Consider the following 25,021-nt stretch of genomic DNA (forward strand, 5'->3'; position numbering starts at 1 on the left):
AGATTAAAATCTTTATGTCTCTTTTGATTAACTATAACATAGATATAGAAAAGTTTACAGATCACAGGTGCTCAGCTTTATGAAGTTTCACAAACTGAACATACTTGTATAACTAGTACTGGCATGTTAATCATTTAAAACGTCACATTCATGACCTTGTTATTTTGCCTTAAAAACCAACTAACTAAAGGAGTTGGAGCCTTACTAGTTTCCTTAATACTAAAATAGCAACAGATAAATTGGCATGCCATCTGCCACTGCTTGCCACAGATAGCTTGATTTTGGAGACATTTCTTACTTCACCCTCTATTTACTTATTTTACCCATACTGCTTCCTGAAATATATTTCCTTTTTTGACTTATAATCTAAATCATGATTATTATTCCAGCCTTATCTCATATCTTACCATTTCTAGGAAACTTTTCAGGGCTACTCCAATTTTTATTAATTCTTTTCTTTTTCTCCTCAGAAATTCCTTGATTTTTTGAATAAGTAATAACAGTATGTTTACCTAAAACAAAATTTAATGGTACAAAAAGGTATATGATGAAAAATCTCTCTTCCATTCTTGTGAGCCAGCCACTGTGTGTTCTTCTAGAAATATTTTATGTACTTACAAGTAAGTTTAATTGCCTTTATTCTTCCTTCTTCTTACATAATATAAGCCTACCAAGTTCTTTATTTTACTTTTTTCTATTAATAATTCTTAATGATAGTTCCAGATCAATACACAAATATTCTTTTTTTATGTTAGGGCTGAATGATATTCTACTGAATGACTATGCTATGATCGTATCCACTACCTATGGTTGTAAAGGTTGGACACTGAACAAATTCACATAGACTGTGATTTGAATGGTATTCCCTAGGATTTCTCAGTTACAAGAAAATGCAGAAGCTAATTCCCTTAATTCCTAAAGTATTTATAATCTCTACTGATTTAATAATTAGACATAGCCTTAATGATAGAGTTGTAAAAAATTTTATTTGTCATTCCTCAAGGAGCAATACCATATATTAAATTATTTTATATTCACCCTCACTTAGAATATTGGTGAATATAAATAAGTCCTTAGAATGGGCTGGAGTGTTTCTCACACAGCTGCCAGATTCTGTTTCCCTTTTTATTCTTCTGAGCTCTTCATACTCCTTTTGAAATTCCTGATAATGAAAGAAAAAAAATGCTGTCAAAGCTTAGACCAGAACTAGTTGTATTTAGAAGCAGAAATGATATTTATTCAAAGTTACAAAATAAAATGAACCATAATCTGGAGTTCCTGGTGGTTCAGTGGGTTAAGGATCTGGCTTTGTCACTGCTGTGACTCTGATTGCTGCTGTGGCCAGGGTTTGTTCAATCCCTGGCCTGGGAACATGCTGTGAACACGGCTGACAAAGAAAAAAAAATTAGAAGTTCCTGTCATGGCTCAGTGGAAACAAACCTGATTAGCATACATGAGGATGCAGGTTCGATCCTTGGCCTCGCTCAGTGGGTTAACGATCCCGAGCTGTGGTGTAGATGACAGACTCGGCTTGGATCTGGTGTTGCTGTGGCGTAGGCTGGCAGCTACAGCTCTGACTTCAACCCCTAGCCTGAGAACCTCCATATGATGCAGGTGTGGCCCTAAAAAGACAAAAAAAAAAAAAAAAAAAAAATCACAATCTCAGATATTGTTAAAAAAAAGTTTCACCATTCTTTGTCCTAAAAAAAAAAAAAAGTTTTTTATTCTTCTGTTCAGAACATGGGATGAGATAGAGTATATCTTCACTAAGGCTTAGCTCACCTGTAGGTAAAATAACAGAATAATTGTTCTTTTTTTGTGACCCATGAAGATACAGTATTTGAAAGTAAATTTTTTAAAGTTGCTACCTACAAGATGAGACAACTGGGATTATCCTACTTGATTTTAAAGTGAATAAATCAATTCCTTTGTACTGATTTGTATACGTCAATGTCCATTTAGTATCCTGGTTGTTACTTTGGAAATATATACAGAGGTTCCCAGGCTAGGGGATGGATGAATCTAAGTTATAGCTGCTGGTCTACGCCACAGCCACAGCAACACCAGATCTGAGCCGCGTCTGTGACCTACACCACAGCTCATGGCAAAGGCTGGATCCTTAACCCAGTGAGCAAGGCCAGGGATTGAACCCGAAAACTCATGGTCCCCTGAGCCACAATGGGATCATCTACTTTGAAATCTTGACGAAGTACGTTTTTCCATAGTCTTGTCTGCCCTCTTCTTGTTTCATCATAAAACCACAACTTTCAGTTGAGAAAAAATTTGTAATTTGTTCTGTTTGGAAAGCCCACATTTTTATCATCTCTTTAGATGCTAACAGGAGGTTAGAGAGGTAAACCTTGTCTCATTTTCAGCTGAATTAACAAGAAATTGACCTCTGGTATGATGAGCCAGACCTAAAAGTAAAATATGTACGTTGTTATTTGTTTAATTGACCCTGAAAGATTCACTGCCTGAAATTCTAGAAGACGAGGAGGAAAATACATTCTATCATAGTTCTTGAGATTTATAGAAAACAAACAGGATATTTGGGGGGAAGTTTCTGATAACTTCAGATGATCGTAAGTTATGCTATAGTGATTTTTCTTAACATCTTTGAGATACAACTCTCATACTGAAGAATTCACCCTTTAAATGATACAATGAGTGATTTTTAACCTGTTTGCAAAGTTTTGCAATCTTTACCACAGTCAATTTTAGAACACTTTTATCACCTCAAAATGAAATTCAGTACCTATTAGCAGTCACGCCTCATTTCTTTCCAAATTTGCCAGCTCTAGGCAACCACTAGTATGGTTTTTATTTCTATATATATAGATTTTGGACATTTCATATAAGCAGATAGTACAGTATCTCAGTCTTTTGTGTTTGGCTTCTTTCACTTAATATAATGTTTACAAGATTTATCCACTATTGTAGCTCGTATCAGTAATTCATTGCCAAATAATATTTCTTTGAATAGATATATCATGTTGTGTTTATCCATTCATCAGTTGATGAACATTTGGGTTGTTCCACTTTGTGACTATTAGAAATAATTCTGCTTGGAGTTTCCCGTTGTGGCTCAGTGGTTAACAAATCTGACTAGAAACCATGAGGCTGCGGGTTCGATCCCTGGCCTTGCTCAGTGGGTTAAGGATCCAGCGTTGCCATGAGCTGTGGTGTAGGTTGCAGATGCGGCTCAGATCCTGTATTGTTTGCTGTGGCTTTGGCGTAGGCCGGTGGCTACAGCTCCGATTAGACGCCTAGCCTGGGAACCTCTGTATGCTGTGGGAGCGGCCCTAGAAGAGCCAAAAAGACAGAAAAAAAAAAAAAAATTCTGCTCAAACATTCATTTACACATTTTTGTGTGGGCATATGTTTTCATTTCTCTTGGGTATATACCCAAGAGTGGAGTTTTAGGTTATTATATATGATAACTGTTTAACTTTTGAGAAACTACTCATTTTACTTTTACATCAGCAGTGTATGATGGTTCTAATTTATTCATGGTCTGCAGTACTTGCTGTTATTTGTCTTTTTTTTTTTTTTTTCCTGCCTTTTGTCTTTTTAGGGCCGCACCTGTGGCATATGGAGGTTCCCAGGCTAGGGGTCTAATTGGAGCCAGATCGGAGCTTCATCTGTGACCTACACCACAGCTCACGGCAACACCGGAACCTTAACCCACTGAGCGAGGCCAGGGATTGAACCCGCAACCTCATGGTTCCTAGTCAGATTCGTTTCCACTGCACCATGATGGGTACTCTGTTATTTGCCTTTTTGATTAAAGACATCCTAGTGGTGTGAAGTGGTATCTCACTGTGGTTTTGATTGGTATTTTCCTAATGGCTCATGATATTGAACATCTTTTCATGTGCTTCATGGACATTTGTAAATCTTATTTTGAGAAATGTCTACTCAGATCCTTTGCTTGTTTTTAATTTAATTTTTAAAATATTATTGAGTTGTGAGATTCTTTGTATAATCCAGACAGAAGTCCTTTATCAGATATATGATTTGTAAATATTTTCTCCCATTCTTTGGTCATATCATTTACTTGATAGTGGCCTTTGAATTGCAGAAGTTTTTAATTTTGATGAAACCACATTTAGGTATTTTTATTTTGTTGCTTGTGCTTTTGGTGTTTTCTTCTGAGAATTTTATAGTTTTTACTCTGATTTTTAGATCTGTGATTCCTGTAATTTTTTTTTTTGCGCCTGGTCTAAGGAAGCATCCTGCTTAATTCTTTTGCGTGTGGAGTCCAATTGTCCCTCACCATTAGTAGGAAAGACTAAAAAAAAGGCCATAACTTTGCTTTGAAGACTAATTTCCTTTTGATTTAAGATTCTTTTCTTCTGTTTACATACACAGATATGTGCTGATTAGAAGGCTCACTTGTGCAGAGTGGAGGATAAGACAGTGCCTTACAAAAATGGGTTTTGGGAGTGACCTGAAGAATTCTCATGAAGCTGTGTTAAAATTGCAAGACTGGGAATTACGGTTACTGGAAACAGTGAAGAAATTTATGGCCCTGAGAATAAAAAGTGATAAAGAATATGCATCTACTTTACAGAACCTTTGTAATCAAGTTGATAAGGAAAGTACTCTCCAAATGAATTATGTCAGCAATGTATCCAAGGTAAGAAGAGTGATTTCATCATTTATTGTCTATAGTACCATTATTGTCTTTCAGACAAATAGATCATGCTATTGAATAAGAATAGCCAAGTTGGCATTCTCAGGCAGTGGTTCCAAAATCTTGCTGATTATCAGAATCTCAGGGGGACAGTTTCAGAAACTAAAATTTGGGCCCTATCTCCTGATACTTTGAGTCACTAGATCTGAAATGTTTGAACTTTGGAATCCTCCCTCTCCCCCCTCCACTGCCCAAAAGATTTCCATATTATTCTCATGACTAGTTAGGTTTGAAAACTATTCTAATAAATTTTGCTTTCTTTATTACCCTATCCCCTTGGGTCCCTTGAGCCCTGCTGTTTTCTTCTGTTACACAAACTTTCATTGTAATCCACCTCTGAATCCTTCTGTGAATCATTAGTATAGTGAATCACATGGAATATTTTAACATGTAGGTGTTCTTTTCTGTCATTTTCACTATTCAAATGCTAATGTACTGATGATTTAATCACATTTAAAAATCCTTTGGATAAACAGTATGGTTTTTTAACTCAAAGATTATAAAATATAAAATTTAAAATTAAAGGCTAGAGAAATGAAGGCCAAAATTGCACTGTTAATTCTTCTTTGAAGGCATTAAAGATGAAATGTTACACACCTTCATAGTACTTAGATATTTGCTCTGTTTATTTCCATTGTCTTCCTTAGGCATCACATTTCACTGTATTTATTCAAAGTTAAATTTTTTTTGTGAACTTACTTTGAAAAGTTCAAATATTGGTGTGTTTTTTTCACTCACGGGTTTTAGGATTTTAGTAAATTGTAGAGGAAACTCTTTCCTATGGGGAATGTGTGCATGTGGTGTGTGTGATCAGATAAAGATCGGTGATTTCTTTGATTACCCCTAATGATAATATCTTTAACTTCCTTTCCTGGGCCAGTGAGGTTCCCCAAAGAGCAATTCTCTAGTCTTTAGTCTGAAGGTAGGATTGCCAGATGTAGCAGATCAAACTATAGAGCACCAGTGAAATTTGCATGCAATATTTGAGACATGTACACTAAAAATTATTTATTACTTATCTGTAATTCAGATTTAACTGTTTGACTACTTATATTATGGGAATAGATAGCGGAGATTGAGTATTCAGAGTATGTTAGTTAATTCTGTTTTTGGTAAGTTGCCTGGTGTCTCTGAGTCCATAGGCTCTATGGTTCGTTTTTTCCTCTTGTTTTCTTCTGCACTGAGGGAAAGGAATAATTGCATGTCTGTGTGGCCTCAGTAGAAACGAGAATTATGGCTGTTCCTTACATAAACTTTGAGTCAATCCTCCTGTTTCAGTACCCTCTCCTTTTCCTTCATTTAGGTTTCTCCACTTCTTGAGCTTTACTGGAATTATCTGACCCTGTAAATTGGTCTCCCCCCCCCCCCAGTTTTATTGAGTTATGGTTGACATATCACTGTATAAGTTTAAGGTATGTCACATGATGGTTTGATTTATATATATTATGAAGTAATTACAGTAGATTTAGTTAACATCTACGATGTGTAGCTATAATAAAAAGAAAAGAAAAAAGAATTCTCCTTCTGATGAGAACGCTTAGGATGTACTCACTTAATAACTCTCCTCTCTATCATGTATCAGTCAGTCTTAGTCATCATTCTGTACTCTACTTATTTATCTTATAACTCAAAGTTTGTTACCTTTTGACCACTTTCTCCAGTTCCTCTTTCACTCCCTTTTCTTCTTGACCTGCCCTTTGCAGAACACTTACTTTTCAACTTCTCTTGATGTGGTAATCAGTTACCACAGCTTTTTATTTTCTTACATTTTATTGGCGTGTCTTATTGTGATTGCTCCATTTCTATTTTCTTTGTTATTGTGAATTTATACTTTCTATAACCATATTGTATTTTAGTGGGGTTTTAGAGAGTGGAAAAATAAACATATGTTTTATTTACTATGTTTAGCTGAAATTATACTCTTTAGAAAAGTAAGGTAGTGAAAGGAACAAGACATAGAATTAATAGGTAAGAAGATTGAGGATTTATGAGGGCAGGACAGAGGAGGAGTGTTCAGTGTGTATGCTGACCTGTGAGGTATTTTGGTGAGGAATATATGGAGACAAACCTAAAATAATTAAGGAAGGCAGGAGAATTATTGCGATGGGAAAGGGGGTTAGGGAAAAGTGATAGATTGGGAGGAAGTGTGTGTGTGTAGTATTGCCTTTCAAAAAGGGAAATGTTAGGAGATCACAGTTGAACAATGGTTGGAAACCCAAAGAAAACAAGGAGTATGTCAGCTTTTCCTCTTAACACTGAAAATGTCACATTTATTCTACCTAAAAATAAAGTCTTATATATCAGTTTTTTTTCTTTACAGCATTGTGTTTTTGGTGTTCTGTTTAAAAGAAAAATCTTTGCCTGATTTAAGGATGTTTCCATAAAGTTTTATAGTTGTAAGCTTTTATATGTAGATCTGTGATCCCATTTTAGTTAGTTTTTGTATATGGGGTAAGTTATAGGTTCAGGTTTGTTTTTTTTTGCTAACAGATAGCCATTTGTTGCAGCACCGTTTGTAGAAAAGATTTATTAAGGTTCCTTACTGAATTGCCTTTGCATCATTGTTGAAATCAGTTGACCATAATGTGTGAGTCTGTTTCTACACATTGTATTCTGTTCCATTCATGTCTTTGTCTACCATGACACCAGTAACACAGTACTTTGATTATTGTTGCTTTATACTAATCTCAGAGTTATATAGTGTAATACCTCTTTGTTTGTTCTCTAAAATAGTTTTGGCTGTTTTAGTTCCTGTGCATTTCCATATGAATTTTAGAGCTAGCCTGTCAGTTTCTATAAAAGAGCCTACTAGATTTTGACTGTAATGCATTAAGTATTTAAGTAAATTTGGGGACAATGTATATCGTAACAGTATTGCAGTTCTAATCTATAAATATCTTATGTATCTTCTTTAATTTTTTTGCATAGTCTTAGAGATTTCAATTTATGGGTCTTTCAGATTTATGCATAAGAGCTTAATATTTTTTGATGCTTTTTTAAATAGTATTTTTCCTCATTTTTGGTTTTCCTTTGTTCATTGTTATTATGTATGTTAATCTCATAACCTAATTTTGCGAAATGTACTTATTTGCTGTTTTCTGTGGAGTCCATTGGATTTTTTATGTAGGTGATGCTCTCATCTGCACACAAAGATAATTTTACTTCTTCCTTTACAGTTTGAATGCCTTTTATTTATTTGTCTTGCCTTTTTTCAGTAGCTAAAACCTTCAGTGCAAAGTTCAGTAGAAGAATTGACAGCACACATGTGTGTCCTTGATCTTAGGGGAAGAGCACTTAGTCTTTCACTATTATGATGTTAGCTGTGAGTTTTTGGTAGATATCTTCTATAAGTTTATGGAAATTTCCTTCTGTTTCTGCCTAGCTTGGAATATTTTCATTGATTGTTGGATTTTGTCAAGTGATTTGTCTTCTTCTGCTTACATGTTTGTACTGTTTTTTTCTTTTTAGTTTGATATGTTGAAATGTATTCATTGATTTTCAAATGTTTCAATCCTTTGAAGATTGTTAAAAGAAATTTGTATCCCTGGATTAAACCCCACTTCATCTTTTTGTATTATCCTTTTTAAAAAATATCATTGGAACAAAAAACCATTGTATTCAATTTGCTGAAAAAATTTTTTTGGAGAATTTTTGTATCAGTGTTGTTGAGGAATATTGATCTGCTGTTCCTCTTCTTGTAATATTGTCTAGATTTGGTGTCAGAGTAATGCTGGTTTCATAAGGTATGTTGGGAAGTATTTTCTCTTCTTCAATTTTTTGGAGAACTTTATGTGGAGTTAGTTTTATTTCTTATTTAGACGTTGATAGAATTCGTCAGTAAGCCTTGGAGAAGGTTTTTAATTATAAATTTAATTTTTAAAATAGAAGGCTATTGAGATAATCTTATTCTTCTTCAGTGAACTTCGGTGCCCTTCAAGGAATTTGTTTGTCTAAGTTATCAAAATTTTAAATGGTGTTTATTATTTTGCCTTATTATCTTTTTAATATACGGAGAATCTGTAGTGGTATTATCTCTCATTCCTCATGTTGATAATTTGTGTCTTCTTATTTTCTTGGTCACATTGGCTAGAGGTTTCTCTGTTTTACTGATATTATCTGAGAAACATCTTTGGTTTCATTCATTGCCTTTATTGATGTTTGGTTTTATATTGCATTGAGTTCTGCTCTGAAATCTATTGATTTTTTTCCCCTACTTGATTTGGGTTTCATTTGCTGTTTTTCCCCCAGATTGATAAGACTGAAGTTGAGATTATTAATTTAAGATCATTCTTCTTTGTAATATGTACAAGCTTATAGTGTTCTTAATATTCTTTCAATACTGTTTTAGCTGCTTTCCAGAAAATTCTCATATGCTTATTTTCATTTTCTATCAGTTGAAAATACATTTTATTTTTTATTTTTTCATTTTTAAGGTTTTATTAAAGTATTGTTGATTTACAGCCAGAATACATTTTAATTTCACATTTGGTATCTTCATGAGCCATGTATTCTTTTGCAGTCTGTTATTTATTTATTTATTTATTTATTTATGCATTTTTAGGGCCTCACCTGGGGCATATGGAGGTTCCCAGGCTAGGGGTCTAATCAGAGATACAGCTGCTGGCCTATGCCACCACCACAGCATTGCCAGATCCGAGCTTGCGTCTGTGACCTACACCACAGCTCATGGCAACACCAGATCCTCAGCCCACTGAGCATGGTCAGAAATCGAACCTGCAACCTCATGGTTCCTAGTAGGATTCATTTCTGCTGTGCCATGATGGGAACTCCTACAGTTTGTTATGTAATTTCCATCTATTTCTAGAGTTATTTTTGTTATTGATTTAAATTTTAATTCTATAGGTTTCCAATATCCTATTTTATATGACTTGAATCCTTTAAAATTTATGGACACTTATTTCAGAATATGGCCCAGACTATAGTCTGTCTTGGTTACTCTTTCATGTGCACTTCATATTCTGCTATTGCTGTTTGTTGTATATATGCCCATGCCAAACTTCTAGCCCATCACTCCCACCTTCCTGTCTCCTTTGGTAACCATAAGTTTGTTTTCAAAGTCTGTGGTTATGTTTCTGTTCTGCAAATAAGTTCATTTGTATACTTTTTAAGATTCCATATATAAGTGATATCATATGATTTTTATCTTTCACTGTCTGACATTTCACTTAGTATGATAATGTCTAGGTCTGTCCATGTTGCTGCAAATGGCATTATTTCATTCTTTTTATGACTGAGTAGTATTCCATTGTATGTATGTACCACATCTTCTTTATCCACTCCTTTGTCTATGGACATTTAGGGTGCTTCCATGTCTTGGCTCTTTTAAATAGCACTGCACTGAACATTGGGGTGCACGTATCTTTTCAAATTATGCTTTTCTCCAGATAGATGTCCAGGAATGGGATTGCTGGGTCATGTGGTAGTTTTTTTTTTAGTTTTTTGAAGAACTCCATACTGTTTCCCATAGTGGTTGTACCAGTTTACATTCCCACCAGCAGCATAGGAGGGTTCCCTTTTCTCCACACTATCTCTGGCATTTATGGTTTGTAGTCTTTTTGATGATGGCCATTCTGGTTGGTGTAAGGTCGTACCTCATAGTAGTTTTGATTTGAATTTCTCTAATAATCAGTGCTGTTGAGCATCTTTTCATATTTTTTTTTGGCTATCTATATGTCTTCTTTGGAGAACTGTCTATTTTGATTTTATGCCCATTTAAAAAAAATTGATTGTTTATTTTTTTGATATAGAGCTGCAGAAGTTGTTTATGTATTTTGGAGGTTAATCCCTTGTCAGCACTTCATTTGCAAATATTTTCTCCCATTCTGTGGTTTGTGTTTTTGTTTTGTTTATGGTTTCCTTTGCTGTGCAGAAACTTTTAAGTTTAATTAGGTTCCATTTGTTTATTTTTGTTTTTATTTTCATTACTGTAGGAAGTGGATCTGAAAAGACATTGCCACAGTTTATGTCAGAGAGTTCTGCCTATGTTTTCCTCTAAGAGTTTTATAGTATCTGGTTTTATATTTAGGTCTTTAATCCATTTTGAGTTTATTTTTGTGTATGGTGTTAGTGTTCTAATTTCATTCTTTTACATATAGCTGTCAAGTTTTCCCAGTACCACTTATTGAAAAGACTTTCTTTTCTCCATTGTATATTATTGCCTCGTTTGTCATAGATTAATTTACCACAGGTGCGTGGGTTTACTTCTGGGCTTTCTATCCTGTTCCATTGATTGTGGTTCTGTTTTTGTTCACATACCATGCTGTTTTGATGACTATAGCTTTGTAGTAGAGTGTCAAGTTAGGGAGCCTGATTCCTCCAGCTCCATTTTTCTTTCTCAGGATTGCTTTGGCTAGTCAGGGTCTTTTGTGTTTCCACATAAATTTAAAGTTTTTTTATTCTAGTTCTGTGAAAAATGCCATTGGTAATTTGATAGGAATTGCATTGAATCTTTGGATTGCCTTGGATAGTATAGTCATTTTGACAGTATTGATTCTTCTAGTCCAAGAGCGTGGTATATCTTTCCATCTGTTTGTATCATCTTTGATTTCTTTCCATCAGCATCTCACAGTTTTCACAGTACAGGTCTTTTGTATTATTAGGTAGTTTTACTCCTAGACATTTTATCCTTTTTGAAATGATGGTAAATGGGATTGTTTTCTCATTTTCTCTTTCTGATGTTTTGTTTGTGTATAGAAATATGAATATATAGATTCCTGCATAGTAATTTTGTATCCTGCAACTTTACCAAATCCACTGATGAGCTCTATTAGTGTTCTGATAATATATTTGGGATTTTCTGTGTACAGTATGTTATCTGCAAACAGTGATAGTTTTACTTCTTTTCCAGTTTGGATTACTTTCATTTATTTTTCTTCTCTGATTGCTGTGGCTAGGAGTTCCAAAATTATGTTGAATAAAATTGGTACAGTGGACATCCTTGTCTTGTTCCTGATCTTAGCTGAAATTCTTTCAGCTTTTCACCATTGAGAATGATGGTAGCTGTGGGCTTGTCAGATATGCCCTTTTTTATGTTAAGGTATGTTCCCTCTATGCCCACTATCTGGAGTTTTTTTTTTTTTAATCAAAAATGGGTTTTGGATTTTGTCACAAGCCTTTCTGCATCTATTGAGATGATCATATGGTTTTTATTCTTCATTTTGTTAATGTGGTGTAGCACACTGATTGATATGTGGATTTGAAAAATCCTTGCATCCCTGGGATAAATCCCACTTGATCATGGTTTATGATCCTTTTAATGTCTGGTTAGATTTGGTTCACTACTATTTTTTTTTTTGAAGATTTTGCATTCATATTAATCAGTGATATTGGCCTATAATTTTTTTTTTCTGTGATATCTTTGGTTTTGGTATCAGGGTGATGGTGGCCTCATAGAATGAATTTTGGAGTGTTCCCTTCCTCTGAAATTTTTGGGAGTAGTTTCAAAAGGATGGGTGTTAACTCTTCTCTAAATGTTTGATAGAATTCGCTTGTGAAACCATCTGGTGCTGGACTTTTGTTTGTTGTAATTAAATTTTTTAAAAAAATTGTAGTCGATTTACAATGTTCTGTCGCTTTCTGCTGTACAACAAAGTGACCCAGTTGCACACATATACATATTATTTTTTTTATATTATTTTCTATAATGTTCCATCACAAGTGGTTTGATACAGTTTCCTGTGCCATACAGCAGGACCTCATTGCCTATCCAGTCCAAATGTAATAGTTTGCATTTACTAACTGCAAACTCCCAGTCCATTCCACTCCCTCCCCCTTGGCAACTGCAGTTCTGTTCTCCATGTCCACGAGTTTGTTTCTTTTCTGTAAATAAGTTCATTTATGAATATATTAGATTCCACATATAAGTGATATCATATGTATTTCTCTTTCTGACTTACTTCACTTAGTATGAGAATCTCTAGTTCCATCTGTGTTTTGCAATTTTATTGATCAGTGATATTGGCCTATACTTTTTTTTCTGTAGTATCTTTGGTTTTGGTATCAGGGTAATGGTGGCCTCATAGAATGAGTTTAGGAGTATTCACTTCCTCTGCAATTTTGGGGAATAATTTCAGAAGGATGGGTGTTAACTATTGTCTAAATGTTTGATAGAATTTGCCTGTGAAGCCATCTGGTCTTGGACTTTTGTTTTTTGGAAATTTTCAAATCACAGTTTCATTTTCAGTACTTGTTATTGATCTCTTTATATTTTCTGTTCCTGGTTTAGTCTTGGTAGATTGTATCTGTCTAAGAATTTGTCCATTTCTTCTAGATCGTGCATTTTATTGGCATATAATTGCTTGTAGTAGTCTCTTAGGATCCTTTGTATTTCTGTAATGTCCTTTGTACAGTGAAAATTATAAGACTGATGAAAAAACAGAAGAAAATATATAAATGGAAACACATTCTGTGCTAGCAAATGCAAAAATTAGTATTATTAACATGGCTTTACTGACCAAAACATCTAAAGATTCAGTGCATTCCTTATCAAAATTCTGATGGCATTTTTTCACAGAAATAGATGAAATAATCCTAAAATTCATATGAAACCTCAAAGACCACAAATAGCCAAAGTAATTCTCAGAAGGTAGAACAAAGCTAGTTGCATCACAATTCCTGACTTCAAAATTTATTGCAAAGCTATAGTAATCAAAGCAATATGGTTCTGGCATAAAAACGGACAGAGAGTAATGGAACAGAATTGATAAATCAAAGATAAACTCATGAATATATGGTCAACTAAAATTTGACATGGAAGCCATAAATAGTCCCTTTAATAAATGATGTTGCGAAAACTGAATATTTCCATGTGAAAGAATGAGATTGGATTCCTACCACTCACAAAAATGAACTGGAAATGGATTAAAAAGTGGATTAAATGTAAGACTTGAAACCACACAGCTACTGGAAGAAAACACAGGGAAAAAAACCTTCTTGACATTGTTCTTGCAACAATTTATTTGGATATGACACCAAAAGCTCAAGCAACAAAAGCAAAGGTAAATAAGCAACAAAAGTGTTAATAAAAAGCTTCTTTACAGCAAGAAACTATCACCAAAATGAACAAGCAACCTATAGAATGGGAGAAAATATTTGCAACCTATTTGATAAGGAGTTAATATCTAAAATGTAAGGAACACATACAACTCAAAAGCAAAATCCAAATAATCCAATTAAAGAATTAACATGTCTGCGTGACACACCCCCTTTGCCTCTTCCCCTTAATCTTCAACTAAAACATCCATAACTCAACAAAGGTGCCTGTCTCTGAAACACTAGAATGCTGGAGAATTCCACATTCTACATCTACATCTTTACATCTAAAGGTAGATGTACTGGAACATTAGAAGAGGCAGAGGGGGAACAGTGAAGGCAGGGCCTGTGATGCCAGAATCCTGGCCATAGAGTATGAGCCAGCATCATGCAGCCTTAGAGAACCTGGTGGTATCAGGGAATGCAGTGCATACCACACGGGTTTCCTGGCTGCAGAGATGGCCGCAGCTCCTAGGAACTGGATAGCAGTAGCAGCAGAGACTGTGACCATATCCCTCCAGCTTCAGAAGTGCCCACCACTCCAGCCCCCCTACACCCCACAGTGGCAGAGCCTGTGTACCCTACAACCCTGGTCACAGGTCACAGCAGAGACACCTGTGACCCTGGCCCCACCCCACCCCCACCCTATAGCTCAGCAGAGCCTGCCACCAGGAGATTCCTAATGTGGTAGAGGCACTTCACATCCTGGTGCCCCAGGAAGTGATGCTGCTGACACTAGCAGCAGTAAAGCATCAGTAAGTCTGGAGGCACAAGCAGTGACATCTAGGGCACTGGGTGACACCTCTCACAGAGGTGGTGGAAGGTAGAAAAGTACCAGTTCTCATAGCCAGAGGCAGCTTGAGTGAGACAAGTCAAGAACTTGTGCTGTAGCCCCACCTACTGGAAAGCAAAAGAACAGGTCTCTAATGACTAACCTATTGAATGCTTAGAATCAAGTTTAAAAAAAAAAAGCTTTACCTAAATAAGAAAGGCATTCCTTACTTCAGATATGCTGGCAGAGGAACAACTAATCAAGCACCATGAAGAACCACGGTAATATGGTATCACAAAAAGAAAATGACAATTCTCTAGAAACTGAACTTAATAAACCCATGGAATATTGCAATGTAACTGATAAAGAATTCAAAAACTCAGTGAACTACAAGAAAACTCAGGAGTTCCCGTCCTGATGCAGCAGAAACAAATCCGACTAGGAACCATGAGGTTGCGGGTTTGATCCCTGGCCTCTCTCAGTGGGTTAAGGATCTGGAGTTGTCGTGAGCTGTGGTGTAGGTTGCAGATGCGGCTCAGATCTGGTGTTGCTGTGGCTCTGGCATAGGCCAGCAGCTACAGCTCTGATTGGACCCCTAGCCTGGGAACCTCCATATGCCATGGATGTGGCCCTAAAAAGGCAAAAGACAAAAAAAAAAAAAAACAACAACTCAGAAAAGCAGTTCTGTGATATCAGGATTAAAATTAATGAGCAAAAGGAATAATTTATCAAAGAGATTGAAAGTAAAAAAGAACCAAATTCTGGAGTTGAAGAAATCAGTAAATAAGAGGAAGAACTCATTGGAAAGCATTGGACATTGAGCAGACTATATGGAAGAGAGAATTAATAAGTTCAAAGATAGGAATCTACAAATGGTACAGTTAGGAGGGAACATTAAGGTCTAAAAACGAAAGAATTCTATCAGAACTATCAAACTGGACTAGAAAGGGTACCATTAAGATAGTGGGTATTCCAGAGGAAAAGAGGAGGAAGAGGGGGGAGAGAGTTTAATTAAAGAAATAACAGCTGGAGTGCCCATTGTGGCGGAGCAGAAATAAATCCTAGTAGGAGCCATGAGGTTGTGGGTTCAATTCCTGATCTTGATGGGTGGGTTAAAGATCTGGTGTTGCCGCGAGCTGTGGTGTAGGTTGCAGATGCAGCTCAGATTCTGTGTTGCTGTGGCCCTGGGCCAGCAGCGGTAGCTCCAATGGAACCTCTAGCCTGGGAACCTCCATATGTTGTGAGTATGGCCATAAAAAGCCAAAAAAAAAAAAAAAAAAAAAAAGAAATAACAACTGAGAACTGAGAAATAACTTCCTAAACCTGGGGAAGTAACTGGATATACATGTACCTGAAGCTAAGAGAACTCCTAATTCCTCCAGTTCAAAAAATCTTCTCCAAAACACAAGGTAATGCCATGTTTATTGTAGTGTTTTTGTATATTATATCTTAGTATCCACTGCGGAATTGGTTGTAGGACTCCACCCCACTCAAGGATACCAAAATCCAAGGATACTCAAGTTCTTTTATAAAATAGTGTAGTATTTACACATCCTCCCGTTTACTTTAAATCGTTTTCAGGTTACTTATAATATCTAATACAGTGTAAATGCCTTGTAAATCATTGCTGATTTAGCGAATTCAAGTTTTGCTTTTTGGGACTCTGGCATTTTTTTTTTTTTCCCCTTAATATTTTCTATCTGAGGTTGGTTGAGTCCATGGATGTAGAACCCACCAATATGGAAGACTGACTTTATCTCTTAACCATTTAATACATGTATAATCATATAAAGTTTTAATTAGATTGTTGTCTATCACTTTTTTTTTTTGGACCTTTTAAAACATTGAAATGTAGCTCATGTATGTCTCTGGGGGATTTTTTTTGAGCGTTGTGCCTCTAACGCCATTTTCCAATGCGCTTTGTGGTGGTGGTTGTGTTATTTTGCACAACATAGTGATTATTAGGGGCACAAATGTTTTTGTTACAGCAGAAATGTTTTTGTACATTAGTATTACTTGGGGAGGCTTTAAAATACAGATGCCTGGACACCACCCCAAACCTATTAAATCAGAATCTCTGGTCATGTGATTGAAGAATTGGTAGTTTCCAAGGCTGCCAGATGATTCTTATTGTAGGCGGAGCTGGCCTAGGGAAACCAGGAAGCTTAGAAAAAAATGCAGAAAGACAGGCTCTTCTAAATGGAAACTACCTAAGGTTTCCTTTGCACTTGCCATACAGTCTTAGAAAACCTCAGTTTCAGGGAAATTTAATCTGGATTTCTATATCTCACAAGGACTCAGAGTTCTAAAAACATTCTTGTTTTGTAATAGGCAAACTCTGAATTAAAACTGTGGTTTCAGAGGACATTTATTTTGAATTATTGTGTGATACAGAAACTGTGCATTCTTCTTTATGTGTTTTTATGTGTTTAAAAAATATTCAAGCAAGAAGAATGAAAGCAAGTAGTTGGAAGATAGAGTTCCTAGAGAAAAGCTATTTATGACAACTATTATTTAGGTATTTTTCAAGCTTGAGTCATTTCGTTGATTATTTTCAATGCTTTACTGTAATTATAGCTCTAGTGGTGGTTTGTTTTTGACTCAGTGTCCAGAATAAGTATTTTTTGCAGTGATGAACTCAGAACACTTAAATTACTACCTTTTTATGGACTACTGAGTTACCTTATCACATATCTGTTAGTTCGAAGGTAGAAGGCATGGTTTGCTTTTCTAAAAGTTTAAAAATTTTCCCTGTATATAGTTTTTTCTTTTCAAAAATTGAGTACAGTGTTTACTTTCTTAGATTTCATTTTAATATAAATAATGCTATTTACCTCTCTTAGTTTCCTTAGAGTTAAATAGACATTTTAGGAGTTATGCTAATTATCTTAGAAACCTGTTATGCTGTCTAATCTATGCAATTGCTCTCTTTGGGACTGGAGGTAGGGGAGAATAAAATTTATGTAAATTGAATCATTATTCCTATTTATGATTGTGAAATAAGAGATGCATTTATTTCTAGGACTTATTATTGATAACAAAACAATGACATAATCACATTTAGACATTCAGAAGTTCTTTTGAAATCATACATTTAGTATAAAACAGTATTTTTTGATATAATATTAATATTATTTAATATACAACTTGGTGTTTTGAAAAATATTCTGAAACTTAAAAACCACAAACCGTTTGTTTTTCTCGGGTGTAAAGAAATGTGTTCTGTGTGTCTGTCTTAAAATGATGCTATTTCTAATTATCCAGTGTGGTGTTGGGGTTGGTCAGATAAGAAGATGATTAATTTCTTAATTGTTTTGCTTAAGGAGATTTGAATCATGGGTCATTATTCTAGTCAGAAGCTCAAATGCAATGAGAGGCCTCTTTGTTTTCATCTTCATTTCTTCTAACGGAGTGTGTCATGTCAAGAATGACTCACTAATCTTGGCCTAGAAAGACTTCTTCATTAACATGTAGCTGTTACTCATGCTATAAAGTAGGTGGCTTACAGGGAGTAAATAGCTTTTCCCTTATGGCTCTCAGCTTGCAATTGAATGACCAAGTACTCAATACTGGTTAATGTCATATGTAACTAGTACTCTCATCGGTTTAGCTTAGGTAGTTATTCTCAAAGTAATCTTCAGTCTTTAGATTCCCATACTTGTGTATCCTCCACACATCTTAGGTTCTGTCAGGTTTAGCACATTAAGATGTACATTTGGGTTGAAGCTGAGCTCTTCCATTCATTAGCTTTGTGTGACCTTGGGCAGGTCACTTAATCTCTCTGAAGATGAAGATAGTGTCTCAGAGTGTTGATATAAGGGGTAAAAAAGAGAATGCCCGGGAGTGTTTGGGAGGTAGATAATGTTAAAGAGGAGGAGCAGCGGGCTGTGTAGACAAGTTAGCTTTAGTACGGGTAGTGTTGGGGAGAAGTAATGGAGAACATCAAACCCACCTCTTGGTACTATATTATAGGCTATGAGAAAAGAAAACAGCAGTTATTTGATCAGCTTTAGAAAAGGGGGGTATCCTAAGTATACAGCCTGATCATACCTTCTGGGAGCAAATGTAGACTTTTAACTTTTTTTTTTACTGGAAGTCTATTTTTTTTTGTTATTAGAAAGGGTAGGCCTTGTCTTTCAGGTTATCCTCTTCTTCAGAGGCATCTCAGAAACAATGTTAAATAACACTGTGGATATTAAGCAGCCAGGCCTGTGTTCTATATTTGACTATATGCTTTTTTGAAATGTTCCCAAACTGGTTATGAGATATTTTTCTTTTAATGAACTGCTTTGTCCTATTAATATTTTAAGACCTTTGCATTGGTATTTATGAGTGAATTTTATTTTGTGGTATCTTTGTCACTTTTTGATATCTGTGTTTTGGTGATTTAGGAACTTCGTTTTCAATCTCTGTTCTTGGAAACAATTTAGATAGTACCAAAGGTATTGGATTTGTAAAGGTATGAAATTATTCATTAGCAAAAATGTTTGAGCTTATACTTTATTAGAGGTATTTTATTGATAGTTGGTTTATTATAATCATGCACTCCGTGGTTATTGGTCCCTTTGAATTTCTCATCTGTAAAAGGATTCTGTCAGGAAAGCAGAACCTACACCAGGTATTTCAATAAGTAGGATTTAATTGGGGGAAATATATTCAGAAGTTTTGGAAGAGGTAAGAGCAAACAGAGGAGGGTAAGGCAACTCAGAGATTAGTAACTACATGAAGCCTCTATAATCTGGAGCCACTAATGGAGGAGAAGGGCTTTTTACAAGCATGAAGAGAGACAGAGACAGAGACAGGGAAAGAAAGAATAGGAGAGGGTGAGAAAAATACATCCTGGCTTCTCCCTCTTCCTTCCCTTCAGCCTTGTGCCAGTACCTCCCATTGCCCAATAAAACCAAAAGCCAGTTAGCAAGGGAGAGCCTGGGAAATACAGTTGCAGGGATCCAGTCCTAGCAGACAAAGGGCTAGGAATGTACCTGTGAGCAAAAATTGGAATGATCTGTATGCTTTCATGTCAATTTAGCTAATTTGCATTTCTCATTAGAAGAAAACAAAATAGCCACTTCATTTATTTTCAGGTTTTTCTCTCAAAGTTTTGGTAATTTCATCTTCATTTATGGTTATTTCTCATTTCTAAGACTTAATTTTAGATACTCTTATTTCCCTTGTTATTGTCATTGTCAGCTCTTGTTTTTAATGCTATTAATATTTTTTCTACTTTTATTTTTGTGTAATTAAATATTTTTTCATATTTTTCTTTTCAATTCATTCTTTGTACTTTGCTTAGTGTTATATTATTCTTCCTTTTTTAACTTCTAAAATTGAATTTTAATAAACTTATTTTCATTTTTTCTTACTTAGAAATGTTAAGTCTAAAGTTTGTGACTCTGAACAAACTGAGCTGTGTATCATAGATCTTGATAGTCAGTATTTTATTTACTATTATTTTTTAGGTCCTCCATTAGTTTAAAAACTTATCTTTTTGGCCTATGCATTTTTTAGGAATGATTTGAATTTTTCCCCTTAAAAAAATGGTGATTTCCCCCTTTAATTGCAAGGGGCTAGAGGAGTTCCTGTCGCGGCACAGTGGTTAATCAATCCGACTAGGAACCATGAGGTTGTGGGTTCGATCCCTGGCCTCGCTCAGTGGGCTAAGGATCTGGCGTTGCCATGATCTTTGGTGTCTGTTGCAGACGCGGCTCGGATCCCGCGTTGCTGTGGCTAAGGCATAGGCCGGCGGCTACAGCTCCAATTAGACCCCTGGCCTGGGAACCTCCATATGCTGCGGGAGTGGCCCAAGAAATAGCAAAAAGATAAAAAAAAAAAAAAAAAAAAAAAAGGAAAAAATTGCAAGGGTCTAGGTAGTGTAGTATGCGCTATTTCTGCTTTTGATGTAATTTTTAACAACACAGTGCTAATTTTTAAAAATATCCCATAGATTCTTTTGAAATAGGTATTTTTTAGACCTGTGATGTATAGAGTCTTATTTCTAATGATAGATCAAACATATTCATTACTAAATCACTTACGCAGATTCTCTGTATTATTCATTTTTTTAGTTTATCATAGGTAGAGTATATTTAGTTCTCTCACTACTTTTGATTTATCATTGCATTTTCTACCATTTTTGCTTTATGTTTGGATGTACTGTTTTCTGGAATGAAAAAAATCATGACAGTTATATATTCATTCTCATGATATTCTTTTGTAACATACTGTGTCCTTCTTTGTTTTATATTTTGCGTCTCGAATTTAGTTTTATATCATTTGAGTATAATGATTTTTGGATCTTATTGTTCATATTTTTCTGGGGAGGGACCTTTTTTATTGTGGTTACATGTTATTTTATTTTGCTGATATTTTTCTCTTATTGCAGATAATGAATTTTTTTCTCCCTTTGATTTGATAATGTTTTCCTTTTCATATATGTTTAACAGATAATGTTTCCTCAAAATGTTTAACCAATGTGTTTAGAATAATTTTTCAACTTAAATTAAATTTTAATCATTTAACTTAAATTAAATTTTAATCATTTTTCTCCTTTCTTTGTTTTCTTCCTTCTTTTGGTGGGCATTGTTAACTTTCTTTAAAAATCACTTTTTTAATTTAGAAGGTCTAATAGTCTGCTTTTTTTTTTTCTGAAAATTCACTTTAAATTTTAAAACAAAAATTATAAGCTTTAAGCTTTATCTCTGTTTACAGACTTTATAACTAAAGTTGTCTGTTGATTCTTCCATATGACAGGTTAGGAAATAAACATACTTACACTTCTTCTCAAGCTCTCACTTCTGGTTTTTGTTAGTATCTTTTGGGATTTTTTTTTTTTTCTTGTTTATTATGGTTAAATTATTCCTACTTTCACTTTGTGGCTCTCCTCTCAAAGTTTAAGATATTTATATTCTATTTTAAGTTAACCACAATGGTTTTATTTTCAAGTTGTATATTAGTATTTGCCTGTGATTAAATTTTTCTGAAATAAAACTTCACATATTTTTACTTTTTATTATTTCTTAACCTATCTGTAGCTTTCAGCATCAGTGACTTTGACTATTGGTAAAATTCCATTATGAGGAACATTATTAACAGAATTATTACCCTTAAGCAGGACCCTATATAATAAAGCAATTCAAATGTTTGCACATGGCCTGCAGATGAGATGAATATTTTGTTTATTTGGTTATAAGGAATTATCTTCCACAAATTATCCTAATCAACATAATTTATCCATGCTCTAGCCACTGCTATGCCAGAACTGAAGAGCCATATTTGCAAAGTGCTATATCATCATCATCATCATCATCATTATTATTTGTCTTTTTAGGGCTGCAACCCCTAAATATGGAAGTTTCCAGGCTAGGGGCTGAATCAGAGCTGTAGTTGCCGGCCTGCCCCACAGCTCATGGCAACACCAGATCCTTAACCCACTGAGTAAGGCCAGGGATCGAACCCATGTCTTCATGAATACTAGTTGGTTTGTTACCACTGAGCCACAATGGGATCTCCCCATTTTTATTATAAATGTTGATATGCATCCTTACTTTCTTTTTGTTTCTTTATCAGGCATCTGTTAACATCGCTTTTCTCTCTTTATAACAAGTAAACCATCCATGCATCTAATTCAAGTTGTACACCACCCACATAATTTCTTGTCTACTTACTCATTCCTTTTAGGCTAGTGCTTATAGCGTTATGTGCTGTTCTGTTTTTTTTTTAACAGTTGAAGATAGTCCCGTTAATTTCTATTTCTCCATCAGAATTGGCATTGCTCTGTGCTATCTAATTTCAGTTTCTAACAACAAACAAAATCTTTTAATGACGTATTTTCATTCCATTGTTTTTTTCTCCATTTGTTCCTCCTTTTCTCCCTCCCTCTCTTCCTTCTTTCAAAGAATATTTAGTAGCTGTTATCTCAGGCGTCACAGTGAATATCTAAAATAGTGAACAAAGAGACATGGGACTACCCTCATGTAGCTTCCATTCTGGCAGGAGAGATGTTAAAAAAAGTATACATACAAATAAATAGTTGTTTTAAGTGCTAACAGAGAGAATAGCAAGGATTAGACCTACATAAGATATAGCTGATTCCTAAAGGAAGAGATAGATCTTGCCATGTGAAAGAGGGGAATGAACTCCCAGGAAGAAGACTGTTCAGGAAATTAAAGGAAGACCAATGCTCCTAGAACTTATTTAGCTGGATAGAGAATGGCAAAACCGTTGAAAGAATAGACAAAGGGCATGTAATCAGACACACTGTAGGTCTTAGAAGGAAGTTTGGATTTTTCTTTAAAGGAAAAGGAAAGTCAGCATAGGATTTTATGCAGGAGAATGAAAATTTCTTTTGCATCTTGAAGGGGAATGATTTGGAAAAGAACATGAGTAGAAGAGAGGACACTGGTTAGGAGGTGTCACAATAGTCTAAATCAAAGATAATCATAACTTCTAAAAGGGGCAGCAGTCAAAATGAAGAGAAGTGGATGCATCTGTGCTAGACTTTGGAGGGAGAATGAGATTTTCTGATACGTTGTTCATGTCGAAGGCTGACTTGAGCTTTAGAAGAAAAGAAACTTTTTTTAGGAAGAGAGAGAATATTTATTATCAGTATTAGGATCTTGGGAGTGGGATTGAATCAGTTTTTGTGAAAGACAGAAGATGAATGGAAAGTTCTGATGACTGTAAGGAGTTTTCTGATCATAAGTGTTCTCAACAGTACAGGATTCTATACATAAGTGTTTGGGGTCAGAGCAGGAGATATTGAGGGCAATATGAGATTGACATTGGAGTTATAATATATACCTTGGGAGGTTTTGACTTCCCACAGTGACTGCAGTGACTGGGGCTATTAGGCAGGATGAGATGTCCCCTCCTGGGAGGTGGAGGGCAGCCTGACGTATTTATATGGTCTTTAACGTTAGCTTCTAAGAAGGCTTCTCCCTAGGCTGCAAGGACTCCTATGTGGAGTCATGAACATTTATTGCTACAGCAGTTAGAGAATGTTTGTTTTTTGAAGATGAAGAATATTTGTCTTTTTGAGAAATATTCTTTTCACTTTTTTTTTAGTAGACTTAACATTCTCTATGTGCTATATAGAATGTTTTCCTACCATTCTCTCTCTCTCTTTTTTTATTACTCAATGAATTTATTACATTTATAGTTTTACAATGATCATCACAATCCAATTTTATAGGATTTCCATCCCATAACCCCAGCACATCCCCCAACCCCCTGAACTGTCTCCTTTGGAAACTAAGTTTTTCAAAGTCTGTGAGTCAGTATCTGTTCTGCAAAGAAGTTCATTCTGTCCTTTTTTCAGATTCCACATGTCAGTGAAAGCATTGAATGTTGGTGTCTCGTTGTCTGACTGACTTCACTCAGCATGATAATTTCTAGGTCCACCCATGTTGCTAAAAATGCTGGTATTTCGTTCCTTTTAATGGCTGAGTAATATTCCATTGTGTCTATGTACCACATCTTGATCCACTCCTCTGTCAATGGACATTTAGGTTGTTTCCATGTCTTGGCTATTGCAAATAGTGCTGCAACGAACATTGGAGTACATGTGTCTTTGTGAGTCATGATTTTCTCTGGATAGATGCCCAGGAGAGGGATTGCTGGATTAAATCCTACCATTCTCCTTTTTAGAGTGAAAATATCCAATGAAAAAGGCAAAGCAAGAGTTACCAGGGCAATTTAGTTTATGTTTTAGTTCAAGTTTTTTTTTTTTTTTTTTTTTTTGGTTTTCATTTTTGTTAAATTTCATATTTTAATGGAAGAGCTACATCAGTTTTAAATAAATTGCTTTGTGATATCAAGAACATCTTAGTACTTAGATTTTCAAATTTGAAAGCAAATATGATGAGTTCATAGGCCACTTGTTCTGTTTCATGCTCGTAATAGCATTTCACAACTAAAAATGACCTTTTCCTCTAAATGAATGTCTTCAAAGATTACTTTTTAAAAAAAAAAACATATATTTTATCAGAAACAAGATTGCCAAGTTAGCCCCTTGTGAGTTCTGACTGTGACTTGGAATTTGCTTCCTTTAGGCTATACTTTTGATTTAAATACCTATTAAATTTTGATTTAGGATTATTTAGAATATTAGCAGAAAAGATTTACTTCTTTTTATTCACTGATCAAATGTAATAGAGTAGAAAAATTACTCTTGGAGTTCCTGTTGTGACTCAGCAGGTTAAGAACCTGACTAGTATCCATGAGGATGTAGTTTCAATCCCTGGCCTTGCTCAGTGGGTTAAAGATCTGGCATTCCTGAAAGCAGTGGCGTAGGTTGCAGAAGTGGCTCAGAAATGGTGTTGCTGTGGCTTAGGCATAGGCTGGCAGCTGCAGATCCAATTTGACCCGTAGCCTGAGAACATCCATGTGCTACAGATGCAGCCCTAAAAAGAAAAAAAAAATTATTCTTGTAAAATATCTGAAACTGTACCTTGTCTGTTTTTTGTATCTATACCACAAATCGTCTCTGACTATGGTAAGTATCC

The 25,021-nt window shown here is 35.2% G+C and overlaps 1 protein-coding gene across 17 annotated transcripts in view; it reads left to right on the forward strand.

Annotated features, from left to right (window-relative positions):
• FER (FER tyrosine kinase) overlaps positions 1-25,021 on the forward strand; it is a 440,923-nt gene that overhangs the window by 43,799 nt on the left and 372,103 nt on the right. For all 17 annotated transcript variants that reach the window (XR_014838490.1, XR_014838489.1, XR_014838492.1 and 14 more), the window contains one exon: positions 4,372-4,639. Coding sequence is in view for 12 of the 17 variants with exons in the window: in XM_021084605.2 (XP_020940264.1) it covers positions 4,433-4,639 (207 nt within the window). In the remaining 5 variants the exon portion in view is untranslated. The remainder of the gene's footprint in view (positions 1-4,371; positions 4,640-25,021) is intronic.

The sequence above is a fragment of the Sus scrofa genome, chromosome 2 (genome assembly GCF_054392235.1).
Source record: "Sus scrofa isolate SSC_HxYL_T2T_F1_AM1 chromosome 2, Sscrofa_HxYL_maternal_Yorkshire_Landrace_v2.0, whole genome shotgun sequence".
Classification (NCBI taxonomy): domain Eukaryota; kingdom Metazoa; phylum Chordata; class Mammalia; order Artiodactyla; family Suidae; genus Sus; species Sus scrofa.